This window comes from Sinocyclocheilus anshuiensis, unplaced genomic scaffold (genome assembly GCF_001515605.1).
Source record: "Sinocyclocheilus anshuiensis isolate Anshui unplaced genomic scaffold, SAMN03320099.WGS_v1.1 scaffold916, whole genome shotgun sequence".
Taxonomy (NCBI): Eukaryota; Metazoa; Chordata; class Actinopteri; order Cypriniformes; family Cyprinidae; genus Sinocyclocheilus; species Sinocyclocheilus anshuiensis.
Window position 1 is genome coordinate 1,655,162 of NW_015548264.1, and position 14,345 is coordinate 1,669,506.

Consider the following 14,345-nt stretch of genomic DNA (forward strand, 5'->3'; position numbering starts at 1 on the left):
GGCTGTCACACTTTTTACCCCAGTTATTATTACTACAATTAGTAATAGTACTCTGGCTTTAGTGATGTATAGCTATGTGTATAGCTAATGCATGTAACTTTGACACAATTTTGAAACATAATTTGTGTAACAGTGCAATTGTAATTCAAATGCTGAAATGAATACATGTTGCAAATGTATAAAATTTACAGCATGAAAATCTGCAGCAAAGTTAACTAGTAAAACAATTATGATACATAATTCATACAATAAGATAATTCATGCAACAGCAATATCAAGCTATTTAATTGGCCAATATGTATTGTAATTTATCAATTGCGCAAAGCGTAGGCTACAATTTAAAACGCGTGACAACTTGCTCTAATAAAACAGTAACATTAAACAATAAAACATTTATGAAACAATTCATGAAAAATGTAACAAGTAATGTACAAATAGCATATATTAAGCCATTTATTTGCCAACAAAAGTTGCAGTTACTACATTTTGCAAATGTACAAAATTTATAACATCACAACTTGCTTCAATAAAAATGCGAAAATATACACAGTTCGACCTTCAATGTATCTAGTTCTCTAAACATTTCCAGTGCCACTGTATATTGCACACTACATTACCCACATAAGCCCAAGCCCATCATCAACTGCGCATGCGCGGAAAAGTCACTACTTGACGTGCCCCCCTCCCTATTTCACTGTAAGATGGTGGTTAGGAGGCACTACCGCTCTACAGAGAGGCTATAAGAAACAAAGCTTGGTGTTTTCGCATCAAATCACACAGGAGCAGGGACAAACCACCCGGGAAATTATATTGTGACCTGTTGTGCTAGACCTGGAACGTTCAGATAGATTTTATTTGCTGTGAATCTGTCTGTACAGATAGACAGGGTGAGTATCCCACCAAGGCCTCTCTTGTCCACCGCCTCCACATTCAGCTGCTTTCCTCTCTCAATTCACTTCTTTATATCATACCTCATCCCTCTTTCTCCCTCAAACGTCCATTTCTGGAAATGCCTTTGTTTTGTGTGTGTTTCATCAGTCTGGCAGACTAACGTTAGCCGAGTAGCCGCTAGCCGCACCGTTTGACCGGCTTTTAATAAAATACACGAATATCAATCCTCGCTTCGCCAAACACTGACTTATTTTTTGCCATTCAGACTCTTAGACAGTAAACCGGATATGCACACTGATTTTAGTATGTATTTAGCCAGTTGAATAACTTCCATATTTGCTAGCTTAGCTGGTTTACTCAATGGCATTAACAAGGAAACACATTTAATTGCTGTACATGCATATGCACTTTGACAGAGGGAATTTCCTTGTTACTTGAGTAGGAAGTTGCAGTTTTTTTCTGAGCAGAAATCATTTTAAAGATATGACGTCTATATTTCTGTGACATTGCTCCGTTACTGCAGTTTATTTTATTATTTTTGTCCACACCCTTTATTAATGTGTGTGGCGCCCGTTTCAATAGGCAGCCCACTGACAGGAGGTGCTTCCTACAGGTTTTCATGGACCAAAAGCACCTGTCATCCATTCCACAAGAAATAATATGAAGTCAGAGTCTCAGAAAAGGATATTTTTGTGTTTGGTTGCAACATTATGTTTCTGTTGCATGTGCATTAGTAATACTGTTGTCAGCAGTGGGCCTTTTGAGCTTACCATCTGCATTTTGTCTTTCAGATGTGAGCGTATTTTTAAAGGAATAAACAAGCCAGAAATGAAAACGCGATCATGTTATTTCAGGCCCATATTTCTTTCTTCTGGTGAGCACAAAATGAGATGTTAGGTAGAATCACTTTGATTGTATGGAAAGTCAGATGCAATGGCTGAGAGTGTCCATTCGTTTCCATTCAGTTTTGGGGTGAACTTTTTTCCTTAAACGCTTTACTTTGTTGCATGATAGCTAAGATTTCATTTAACTGAAGGTTTGCCAGTTATATTTATGCAGGCGCATATTAAAGATCCTTGTAAAGGGTAACGTGAGAGAGTTTTGCTTGTATTGTGCTTTGGGAGTGATAAGAGGCGGATTTTAAGTGGACCGATTGTCTAGGCCCAGTTCCAGTGCACCGTCAGGCATTGTTTGTGCCAGACACAATGTTTAAGAGACAATTTTCTGGCAAGGGTCACTGGTGCTATATGATTCAGTTCTGAATGGACATCTTCCTTGGTGTTCAGTTGCATAGAAATGGCGCTGTTTGTTTTTATAGTTGTTTGAAAAAGTTAATTTGCACCTTTACATTCAGTCTGAATGGGCCAGCCGGTACAGGAAAAAAAACTTTTAATTTCAGCTTTAGTAAGATATGGAAAGATCGGCTGTTTTGTGAACAAAGCTGTTTAGTTGTGTTAGATAACCATGCTTTTTTTCTCGGCTATGGGCTATTGCAGATATGTTCGAAAATGGATACCTTTTGTGTTACAGTTATTGTTTTTAGTGCCTTTATTCTGTCTGCCCAGAATAGTTTTTCTTTAATTCCTTGCCGATGCCTCTTCCATCTGCTCAAGAAGAGCAGCCCACAAATGGACACGACTCCCACTCTGATGATAATTTCAGCTAAGCTCTTCTGTGACATCAGAATGATGCCAGCTGAGACAACTCTCCATCTTTTTTGCTAATTGTCACCATATTTTATACATTTGTCAGAGCAAAAGACAGCTTTTAGAGCCTTTGACTATAAATTTAACATCATGAGGTTTTGAATTCAGTCTGTCTTAATGTGTAGCAGGGTGTAGTTGACATTTGTTTGTGGTTGTGTATTAGGATGTTTAATTGAAATTAGTGTGTACTAGAGGTGCTGACTTGACTTGATGTAACTGCATGTTCACATACTTCAAAGCCCATTTAAAACACAGACCTTCCTTTTGATTTGCACATAAAATTAACTGCCTGTTGCAGAAACACTTTCAGAATGGTGCCAAAGACTTTCTAAGTCCATCTTTAAGCCTTAAACTTGTGATTTTTTTGTTTTAAGTTTAGGGCTGCCACTAATTAGAGGTCGACCAATATGGGTTTTTCACTGGCCGATGCCGATATTTATAAATCAGGGCAGCTGATGGCCGATATATGATGCCGATTTTTTGGCCGATTTAATTTTTTTTTTGTCCCTTCATCTCATAAAAGTGAGTTTGAGTAAATGATTATTGCAGGGTACAAGATAGTAATAGCAGTAGTAGCCTAATTCAGAGTAATAATACATGGCTCAAAACTTCTCAGAACAGTTCTGAAGCATGCTGTTTGTTTATGTTTGCTGACAGACACCAGTGTTTCCCACAGACTTGCAAATGCAAATTCATTCCCCGCCAGCAGGAGGCGCTGTTGGAGCGGGTTTCCCCGGTAACGGCTGTAATCTAATAAGCGCTGCGCTCAGTCACAAACGCTACTTTATCAGGCATTACAGGAAAGACGAAATGAAAATGACACCGAAGCTTTTCTGAAGACGGTCGGTTCTTTTCAAAGATACATTCATATAAAAACGCCAGCACTGCATTTTAATTTTGAAATGAAAAAAGTGATCAGTTTATTCAACGAAGTAATAACTCAATGTATGGGAAACACTGGACACTGCTATAAGTCAAATGGCCAAGTGATGACAAAAATAAAAGAGTTCACACATATTACACATAAATCGGCCTAATTTGCAGCACAATCGGCCAGTGCCGATTAATTTAAAAAATGCCAAAAATCGGCCGATCAGTCGGTCGATCTCTACCACTAATCTATCGACTAATTTATCGAATAATCGATTAATCTAAACGATTAATTTCCCACACAAAAAAAATCTACAATTTTACTTAGGAATATTTTATTAAACTATATTTCATTAAACCAAATAAAATCCAAAAGTAAAAAAGTTAAGTGCAACATAAAGTGCAAGAAGCAAGTGTCCATCTCATGGTCCAAATCAAATCAAAGTTCAGTATTGTAGTGTAAGAATGACAACATATCCACGCGTTCTAGTCTACTAATAATAAAATTATAATCAAAAAACACTTTTTAAAGGAGTATTTACCAGAAATATTATTTACCAGAATTTATTTAGGAGAAAAATGTAAATGTGCAGTATTTATGAAAAAACAACAACTTTTTTTTCCTTTTTTAAATAAAATAAATTAATTGGAGATGCTTTTGATTATTAAAATTTAATGGAACCATTAAAACGGAATCCAGAAAATAATGGAAAACAGAATTTGGTAAAGATAAAACTAAAACTCAATTAATTAGACAGGCTTTTTGATTAATAAAATTTAATTTAACCATTAAAACGGAGTATAGAAAAATGAAAATGGAAAAAACTGAATTTGGAAATAAAACAGATTTCATAGTGCCCTATAATTATAATTAATTTTTTTGTGGTAATAAGGATAGATGTAAGTGAGCAATAGCCTTTAAAATTACTTAAAATATATATAATAGCAATGAGGCAATAATAATTAGTTCAAATAAAGTATCAAAAGCAAGAAATCATATGGTTTTATTGAACAAAATGGTTAAAATACATGATAAACAATAGAGCTAATGTACATTACGCATTACAACAAAGGCCTGCAGAGGGCGCCAACGGCCTGATTTACACATTACCGTGCGATCTAATCCTTGTTTAATATTGACCAAGCACCATTTCATTCAAATGTTCACTTAATCTTTATTATTTGGCAATTTCTTTAGGACCGAAATACTATAGCCACTGTAAGTAAATTAATATGTGGAAATCAAAACGTGTAAACTCAGAGTGAGGGTTTGAGCTTTTATTTTGAAACCGCGATGTAGAGCCGCTGTGTGACGCATGTAAGTAATTAAGGCACATATACTGTATTAGAACTGCATAGCATATAGTTATTTAAATCGTAGCGTTTGTGAATTCACAATTATGCTTAATTATGATTTTTAAATGGGTTTAATATATCATGCAGCCTTGGAAAACAGACTAATAATGTGTTTTATGGATTCTCGTCTGTGAAATGCGCCACTTACGGTATTTTGCCGGTAGTCCACACTAGGGGTTGCACCGACTAGTTGACTTCACGCTTTAAGCTTGACGTCGACTAGTCGCTGGTCCTATAGAGGGCGATTTCAAAAAATCAGAAGTCAACCCCTAGTCGCCGCGAGCAAAATTAAGTCGAGGATTTTAAAAAATCGAATAGACAAATAAAAACGACGAATCGCGACAGCCTTATTTAAGTTGCAGTTTTGCTATAAAGTGTTATGAAGCCCCGCAATTTTGTTTGTAGATGGCATAGTGTTCCTGAGATTTGCGCTGTTTTTGTGGTTTCAAATGTTGACTTTCTATTAAAGGTAATGGCATTTTGACCAAATTTTCAAAGCCCATTTCAAAAACACAGACCTTCGCATATAAAATATCTGCGTGAATATCCGTAAAATGGCAAAGCAGAATACATTGCACTTCAGTGTGACTTGATCTTTCAGAAAGACTTGGGCTTCTTTGATGAATAGAAAGTTCAAAAGAGCAGCATTTATTTAAAATATAAATCTTTTATAACATTATAATAGTCTTTACTGTAAGTTTGATCAATTTAATGTGTGCGAAAGTGTACGAAAGTATTAAAAATAAATTACTCACCACAATGTTTTGTGTATACTGTACTCAGGGCTCAACAATAAGGATGGCTAAAAAACATTGTTCATGTGCATATAAATTTTCCTGGGAAAACACATCAAATAATTTTGATGACTCATCCTGCACTGTGCAGGTTTTTGGCCAATCAAACGCTCTAGAATGTCCCTCCCCCTGCTTAAAACATGAACTACAAATATGAGGCTGATATCATAAAATCTGGTTGTTTCCCTTATAGTTTATAAGATATTGCTGGTTCTGTAATGTTTTTTTGCCATTCGTTTAATGTGACAAAGATGAATCACTCCATGGAAGCTTCATATTCTGGTTTGTTTGTTAACGCACACTGGGCTGTCCTGTATTTGTTCCCATTTGGGAGCTTCGTTCAGACCATTGTTTGATAAATGAACCTCGTGGGGAAGTGCCACCAGGGAACGGAACTGTCTAGGACAAACTGTTGTATTTGTGCTCGTCCATGTTGTTTATTCAGATGGGTTTCAGTACTACTGCAGAAGACACTAAATCAGAACGTGACAAAACATATGGACCAAAAGAAAACCAATTGCCACTTAGACATAAATTAGCTTGTATTAGCCCTGTTATCTCACCCCCCTGCTAAATTAAATGAATTAAACCCCATTTTTTCTCTGGCGTTTTTTTTATTTATTTATTTATTTTTTTAATGTCGAAATTATTTTTTAGTAGGCTTTTAAATGAAGATGCTAGCAGTCACATTCCTTCCCAATAACTCCACAGAGACATCATATTGCTTTTCAACCAATGCATCCTACATTCGTGATGCAAACCTTGTCATGAGCCCACGGATCTGTGTTCCATATGAGGGTCCAAAACCTCATTTTCTGTAATTGCTGAATTTGCACCTACACATTTAGACAACCGGTTCACAGGATGATCCCTAGAGGATACGCATACTTGTTATTGAAACTGTTGCAATTGCTTGTGTGGGTGTTTGGGCTTGTCGATTCCAATTATGCCTTCAATTCCTCTCTTGACTTGAGTTTTAAACTCCTCCCACACACACAAACACACTCTTACTAGTAGCAGTCTCATTATTGGCTCTCTGTTGCAACCTCTAGTCACTAGTGTGCTTTGAGACTATTTGAGTGATATAAGCCTAATTCTGTCTCGCATCTGAAGATTAGGCACTGTTGGAAAGAAACAAGATTTTTGTAGATATTGGCTGCATTTCTAAACCTAGAAGCTTTGTTTGACAATTTTTGGCATTTAAAAACGAATACAACATTATTATTTTTTATTACAATTAGGCTATATAAGAAATGTTTAAACCTATTAAAAACTTTGATATTCATATTAAAAGTATTTTTTAAAATAGCATTTCCAAAAATTAAACGTATAAAAAAAATTTAAAAAAAAATTTAAAATAGCATTTCCAAAAATTAAATGTATAAAAAAAAAAAAAAAAAAAAATTTCTCATCAGCTCTGCCTCTAAACTGTGAGAACACCCCGCTCTTTTCTCTGCAGCGTGCCATAGGATGTCCCGCAGCCCTGAGGTGAAGGAGGACCCCATGGAGTGCCCACTGTGCATGGAACCATTGGAAATTGACGACGTCAATTTCTTCCCTTGCACCTGCGGCTATCAGATCTGCCGCTTCTGCTGGCATCGCATACGCACAGATGAGAACGGCCTCTGCCCGGCCTGCAGAAAGGTAACCAACAAGCCAGTACAGCACACAAACCAATTTGGTTAGAATCATTCTCGATTAGTTATATTAAACTATGCAAGTTATTAGGCCTGTAAACTAAAATGAGATCTAGTTTTACATGTTGCAGTTTGGGCTTTACCACTTGATTGCATTTATCAAGGTTCCTTAACCCAAGAAACCTTTGACACTTTCATTTATTTCTAAGAAACTGCTCTATTGGGGAGCTCCAGGAGATGAGTTTTAATGGCTGTCTTTCAGCATCCCAGGGAGCTTTGCTGGAATAATTCACGCTCCTCCTGTAGCCTCAGGGTCTGCGTGATTTTTATCGTTGCTGTACAGCTGTGTGGAGGGAACATGTGCAGCACAACAGGCCTCCAGTTCTTGTGTTATTTTTCTAAATGCACCCAGACAATAACTTAAATCAGTCCCTGTAGTGTCCAGCAGCTGCTTAGCCTTAATTTGCAGGATGCATGTTATTATTTCCTGTTTTATTGAAGCATATGTCATACAATATCATGCTCTTCATTCCAGTTGTTTATCTTTTAAGATAATCCCAGGCTATCCACTGATCCTTAATCAGTGTCAAACATAAATTTGGGTGAATGCATTTGATTTCACAGCTCTTTATGTGAGTTTTAGTGTATTTGTGTTTAAATATTGCTGTTTATTAAAATGCATCAATATGTTGTATAAAAAGTATTCACCTGGGAAAATTATTTGCTATTTGCATTGCTATAAAATATTAAACGTTGTTATTAATCATTTAGTGAAACACAATCTTCAAGAATGATTGCATCTAACATTTAGGATCTTATGTTTGGTTTAGCCCTATCCAGAAGACCCTGCAGTCTACAAACCTCTGTCTCAAGAGGAACTTCAGAGGATAAAGAATGAGAAGAAGCAGAAGCAGAATGAGCGGAAGCAGAAGATCACAGAGAACCGCAAGCACCTCTCCAGTGTGCGAGTCGTCCAGAGAAACCTGGTGTTTGTGGTGGGCCTTTCACAAAGACTTGCCGATCCCGAGGTGATTCAGCAAAACACATCGACCTCTGTGTAACTGATGTTCCTCTCACTCAAGATCAATGACTCCATTGCACTAGCTTGATATTCATCTTGGTGGTATTTGGTAGTAAGCTCTCAAAATTCACCCACACTTGGTTTCTGTGCTTTATAAAAGTTCCAGTGCAAGCAAGATATGAAAAAGTACGCATTTTTCTGTCCCATCAAGGTCTTATCTATTTTTTAACTGGTAAAAAATGACGGTTAAGGTAAGGAGCATTTTTCCCATCAGCTAAAACATTCCTGATCAGGTGAAAAGAACATTAAAGTACTTTTTTGAATTCATATCCTTTTGTGTAAAAAGACCCACCTGACTCACAGGATTTATAATCTTATTCTGACTCTAATCAAGTAGTTACTAGTGGTTGACTCATATAGGTATCATAATTTCATTTAAAGTTAGTAAATAACTCAACCATCAAGCTTTTTGTAATTAAAACTACATTTTACATAATATCCAAAATAAATAATTTGAAAATGAATCGATTAGAATAATTTGAACTAAATAAATGGATTTAAACATTTATACACTTTTTGATTTTGTAATTTTTTCAATATAAAGAAATTGAGTCTGTGTGCCCTGGTAATCATATTAACGACAATTCAAATTCAAAATTTTATACCTAGTGAATATGACGTATAAATGCATATTTTCTGAATGAAAACGGTATATTAAGAAGCAATATAGCCTTTCTATTGACAGAACTGTTAAAAACGGTAAACTAATGAAGACAAAGAAAAGGAGCTCCTGTGCTCTCAGTCCTGCTTATGACACTTATTGATTTATACTGATAAGTAAAAAAGGTCAAATATTGGCTGCTATATTGGCGATATATTGGGAAACTGCTTGTAGTTACTGGTAGAATGTTTAAAATGTAAAAATATGCATTGTGGAATCTCACGGACCACATTGTTTTTTCAGATATGAAAAAGCATACTTTTTGATGCTACTATTCTACATATTATGGTATTTCTTATGGCGTATTGTACAGGATCACTTCCATCTGGCTGCATGAAACTCCTTGAAGATGTGTAGATTTGATTTTATGCCACATATCATTAAATGGAAAAAAAGAGACCATAAATGGTTTCCTGGGAAATGAAAGCTACCTGCCCACCAGCTGCACTTAGCCTGCATAACCAGCCCACGAAAACCTCTTTCACTCTCTTTTCACTCCCTTCTCTCTGACGCTCTTTCTCTCCCTCTATTTGCCATCACAGCTGACGTCATGTACCCTGAATAGATCTCAGCAGAGAACAAGTTATTCAGTGTGACAAACGGAGAGAGTGAGAACATGCCTTCTCAATTCAAGAGCGTTCGAATGAGATAAGGAGCACAAAGCTTTAAAAACATCAAATCTACATTGTGACGATGTTTTTATGCGGTTTGTCTGCCTGAATGTTCTTGCTATACCGATCGTCCCTTCTTCACTTTTCAGTTTCTGTGCCTTCATTTATTTCACACTGAGGGCGTGAAAAAGAACAAAAAAAACTGAAAGCGAGTGAGGCCGCTGCACTCGAACAAAGACTGCAAAGAAGCATCCGGGCTGCTTTCACAGTTCAAGAGTGACCAGAATCTCAAAAGCATCATGCTGTCGAGGCGAAGCCCTCCGCCAATGAACTGTCAGTCACCTGCCAGAGACCTACTTGTGTGCCACACTTCGTTTTCACTGTGGATTTGGCTGAACATTGTGGACATCCTGTTGATAGTGTTTAGGTCATCGGTTCTCAATACAGTACGTCATTCACGCAAATCCTGTTTTTTATTTCATCCTCAAAAGCCTTGTTGTGTAAAATGGTTTACTTACGTAAGGTTTATAAGTAGAAACGATCTTTGGTGGTGTAAAAACTGAGTTTAAGTTGTTAAATGATATTTGCCACAGTGCTGATGGGGTATATTTAGTTCCTAACCTAAATTTCATATGCCTTCCTCATATAATTAATGGTGATTGAGTCATATCCTTCCGATGAATCATGATAATCAGGTGTGCTCTCTCCCTGTGTGACTCAACTAAACAAACTGCATTTGCATGTGCTGTTGATGATCTGCAAATTGCAATCGGGTTTTTAAATATATAATTGATGTCTGATTGCAGGTCTTAAAAAGGCTGGAGTACTTCGGGAAGTTTGGGAAGATCCATAAGGTGGTCATCAATAACAGCACTTCTTATGCTGGCTCACAGGTGAGCTTTGTTTTCTTCCCAGCTAGCCTTGTGTCTGCTCAAATGATTTAAACAAGCAAATACTTTGCATAATAAACATTTTTACAGGGTCTGCCATTTGTACTGATTTGCTCAATCTGATTTAGTCATCTAATATGCTTTGATATTTGTCCCCAGGGTCCTAGCGCCAGTGCCTACGTCACTTACATTCGATCAGAAGATGCCCTCAGAGCTATACAGTGTGTTAACAATGTTGTAGTAGATGGCAGAACACTTAAGGTAATGAAAACATGGGACAGAAATTGTCTGATGTTATGAGGAGTTAGTTACTTCCAGTGTGCATTAATATATCTAAATATGCCTTTCTCATGCAGGCTTCTTTAGGTACAACAAAATACTGTAGTTATTTTCTAAAAAGCATGCAGTGCCCCAAATCAGACTGTATGTATCTTCACGAGCTGGGAGACGAAGCTGCTAGTTTCACAAAAGAAGAAATGCAGGTAACGTTGCTGTTTCCTGCTTTTTAACTTCTTTAATGATATTGATGGTCTTGCATCTGAGCTCATTACATTTGACAATGCAGGCAGGGAAACATCAGGAATATGAACAGAAACTCTTACAGGAGCTCTACAAAACAAACCCCAACTTCCTGCAGAGCTCGACAGGGGAGAAGACAAAGGGCAAATCGGGCACGTCACAGAGGTTTGTACTGAATCATACCTTTCACACCAGCTCCAATTAAAAACCTATTTATGTATTCTTTCATTTAGTAATAACACATGGAAATATGGAAGTTATTTCATATTTTTGATGACTTTATTATTCGGAGTTGTACAGAAAACTATAATTATGAGTAGTGAAGTTATAATTAAAATGAATTCATTATAATTTGTTCATTTATACTTTCATTAAGCATTAAAATATCAATAATGAATATGGAAACATTAATGTTTTCTTGGTGTCTTTCTCCTTTACATTTAATGTTTCTATCATATTTAAAGTTTCATATCATATTCCCCAGTTCCAACAGTAACAACAAAGAATCTTGGCCTTCGTTACAAACCACAGGAAAGACACCCAATGGGCTTCCAGAACACCATAAGACCCCACCCCTAGATGGCGGCTCTGACTCTGAAAACATGACTCCAGACGGTCCGTACACAGAGCTCGGCCTTGGCTCCATCACTGGCCTGCCTCCCTTCACATCAAACTGGAACTCTGGCAGGTAGCCAGCCTGTGAACTTCTGCCTAGTGCCATATTCTGTCAGCCTTTTTTTTTCCTTTGCCAAATTATTTGAAAAACTTCATAATCTTTTCTCAAGTACTTAAGGGCACAGAGGGTTCAAGGTATTGTTGGATGGTAATAATATAAACAGAATACTCTAGAAGCACAAAATGCATTACAGTAATTTTATTTGTGAAATTGCACTTGTTTTCTTGTGACAATTAAGGACATTTTCTTCCAAACATTAGCTTAATGCTGTCAGACAATTTTTTTTATGAAAACTTTGCAACTTTCTAAATGAGCTAAATACAGTTTAATTTGTGTAATACAGTAATTCATGTACTGTATGAATGTAATTGATTCAAGTTTGTATTATTTTCCTGCAGCCCAAATAACAAACATTCAGATTCCATCGGTATAAGTAACGGAGAAACATCACAACAAGTAAGTTCAGGATCGCAGTGCTGATCATTATTTACCTTACCTAAATCACTTTTCTTTAAATAGAGCAGGTAATGTTTTAACACAAGATAAAAACACACATCCTGATTTTTTTTTTCCCCTCCCTTACTAAATCCTCCAGATTTCCGGCAATGACTCTCCATCGCCGCCTCCTGGCCTGTCCAAGCCATCTCTAGTGGTGCCTATCTGTATAGCAGGGCTGACGGTACGGTCACCTTTTGAAGGAGCAGCAGCCGAGTCACAATCACTCTTTTCAGACAACAGCAACTTCCGACACCCCAATCCCATCCCCAGCGGCCTGTCTGGCTTTTCCAGTTCCCTTCACAGCAACTCCGATTGGCCCACTGCCCCAGAACCACAGAGCCTCTTCACGTCAGGTACCTGGACCCATTTAGACTTTACATCTCAAGGGCCAAATATTATTTGCACAACAGAAAGCACCGCATTACACACACAAAATGTACAATTCTCCTTCTTCATTCTGACAGATACCATACCAGTGTCGTCCTCTACGGACTGGCAAGCGGCCTTCGGTTTCGGTTCTTCGGCCAAGCAACAGGATGATGACCTCGGCTTTGACCCATTTGACGTCACCCGTAAGGCACTGGCTGACCTTATAGAGAAAGAGCTCTCGGTGCAAGACAAAGCCTCCTTACCCATGACTGGCAGAAAATCAGTGCCAGTCTTCCCCCACGGGCCTTTACTCAGCCCACTCCACAACGCCCCTTCCATGAAAGGCCCACTTCAGCCCCCCACGTCCTCACACTTCGCCCCAAACTCCAGCTTGCCCTCACGGGGCTTCTCCCAGCTCCCACACCGCACTGTCTACAACTCCTTCAGCTTTCCCGGGCAGACACAGACCTCTCGCCACAGTTGGATGGGCATGCCCATGCGCAATAACCTCCCACACTTGAATCACACTGGAGCTGCACAGCACAGCAGCTTTTTGGACTTGAACTTGGCACCACAACAGCAACATCATCACAATACGGGGTTCGGAGGTATTCATATGACAGGTAAGTGCAAACCGGTGCTGGGGATCTGTGTGTGTATATCAATACATTATTAAATTTTTTTGTGATAGATAGATAGATAGATGTGTGTATCTATTTGTCTATCTATATATATACATATGTGTGTGTAGTGTGTATTTTTATGTATATAGAAAAGATGTAAATAAAACGCACTCACACACACACACACACACACACATACATATGTGTGTACCGTACTGTCGCAAGGGCTGTGCCAAGTGTGCGACTGCACAGGGCTTCGCGCCTCTAGAGGGCCTCGCTCCTGGCCTGCATTTTATGTCATTTATGTCAAATTTTTATTACTTTTTTTCTACCAATTTTGCCCTTCGAAAGGCTAAAATAGTCATAGCTTATAGACTGTAGAAGACTCTGTGTATAAGAATGAGTAAAGCTGTTTGTTGTTAGAATGACAAAAAGTTTTAAAAGTTAAACTTTTAGGCTGGTCTGCCTCAATGGTCCAACAGCGCTCGTCAATGTCAAAATGATCGAGATGGCCAATCAAATCAAAGAAGGCGGGTCTTACTGTCACTGTCACAGCGCAACGAGAGTTCGTGGAAAGATGTAAGTAGTACTGTATAAGAAAACTGTAGTAAGAAAACTTACAATAGAAATGTTCAGCGACCGACAGTAACAGACTATCTAGTGATGCAAACTACTCAACTTTTTATGAAATTTCGCCATTTTGAATTGAAAATATGCGATCATGATTCATGTAAATCATAAATGAACGTGACGAGACATTTGCGTTTTCGACTATTAGACATACGAATAAGAGTGAATGTGCACATTTTAAAATAAAGTATTATTTTCAAATAGTGTAAATTGATTACTACATGTATAACTACAAACCTAGAACTTATTTTAGCATTCTTATTTACTTATTCCCATAAATCACTTTTAATCCTTTAATTATTTAATTGCTTTATTATTATTATTTTTACTATTATTATTATTTATGCAGTAGATCTTACAGTTCTTATGAGCGTGTTTGTGACTGTGATTCGTGCGCAAGCATGTCAGTGAGCACGGCATCACAGTCGATCAGATGTGTGTTAAAGTTGCTCTGTTACTATAGCAACCCCCCCTTCCCACACACACTCAATTGCAGAGGGCCTCGCACCCCCCTTGCGACGGCCCTGCATATA

General features: G+C 37.6%; 1 protein-coding gene across 3 annotated transcripts in view; it reads left to right on the forward strand.

Annotated features, from left to right (window-relative positions):
- The first annotated feature begins 690 nt into the window (after window positions 1–690).
- Window positions 691–14,345, forward strand: part of LOC107655607 (CCR4-NOT transcription complex subunit 4-like) — a 24,426-nt gene continuing 10,771 nt past the window's right edge. The window contains exons 1-11 of one of the 3 annotated variants that reach the window (XM_016443167.1): window positions 691–887; window positions 7,033–7,261; window positions 8,085–8,282; window positions 10,414–10,500; window positions 10,657–10,758; window positions 10,854–10,979; window positions 11,063–11,181; window positions 11,501–11,704; window positions 12,091–12,148; window positions 12,288–12,543; window positions 12,655–13,182. In XM_016443167.1, the coding sequence (XP_016298653.1) occupies window positions 7,088–7,261; window positions 8,085–8,282; window positions 10,414–10,500; window positions 10,657–10,758; window positions 10,854–10,979; window positions 11,063–11,181; window positions 11,501–11,704; window positions 12,091–12,148; window positions 12,288–12,543; window positions 12,655–13,182 (1,852 nt within the window). In that variant the 5' untranslated portion in view covers window positions 691–887; window positions 7,033–7,087. The remainder of the gene's footprint in view (window positions 888–7,032; window positions 7,262–8,084; window positions 8,283–10,413; window positions 10,501–10,656; window positions 10,759–10,853; window positions 10,980–11,062; window positions 11,182–11,500; window positions 11,705–12,090; window positions 12,149–12,287; window positions 12,544–12,654; window positions 13,183–14,345) is intronic. The other 2 variants (XM_016443168.1, XM_016443169.1) reach the window with 2 other exon arrangements.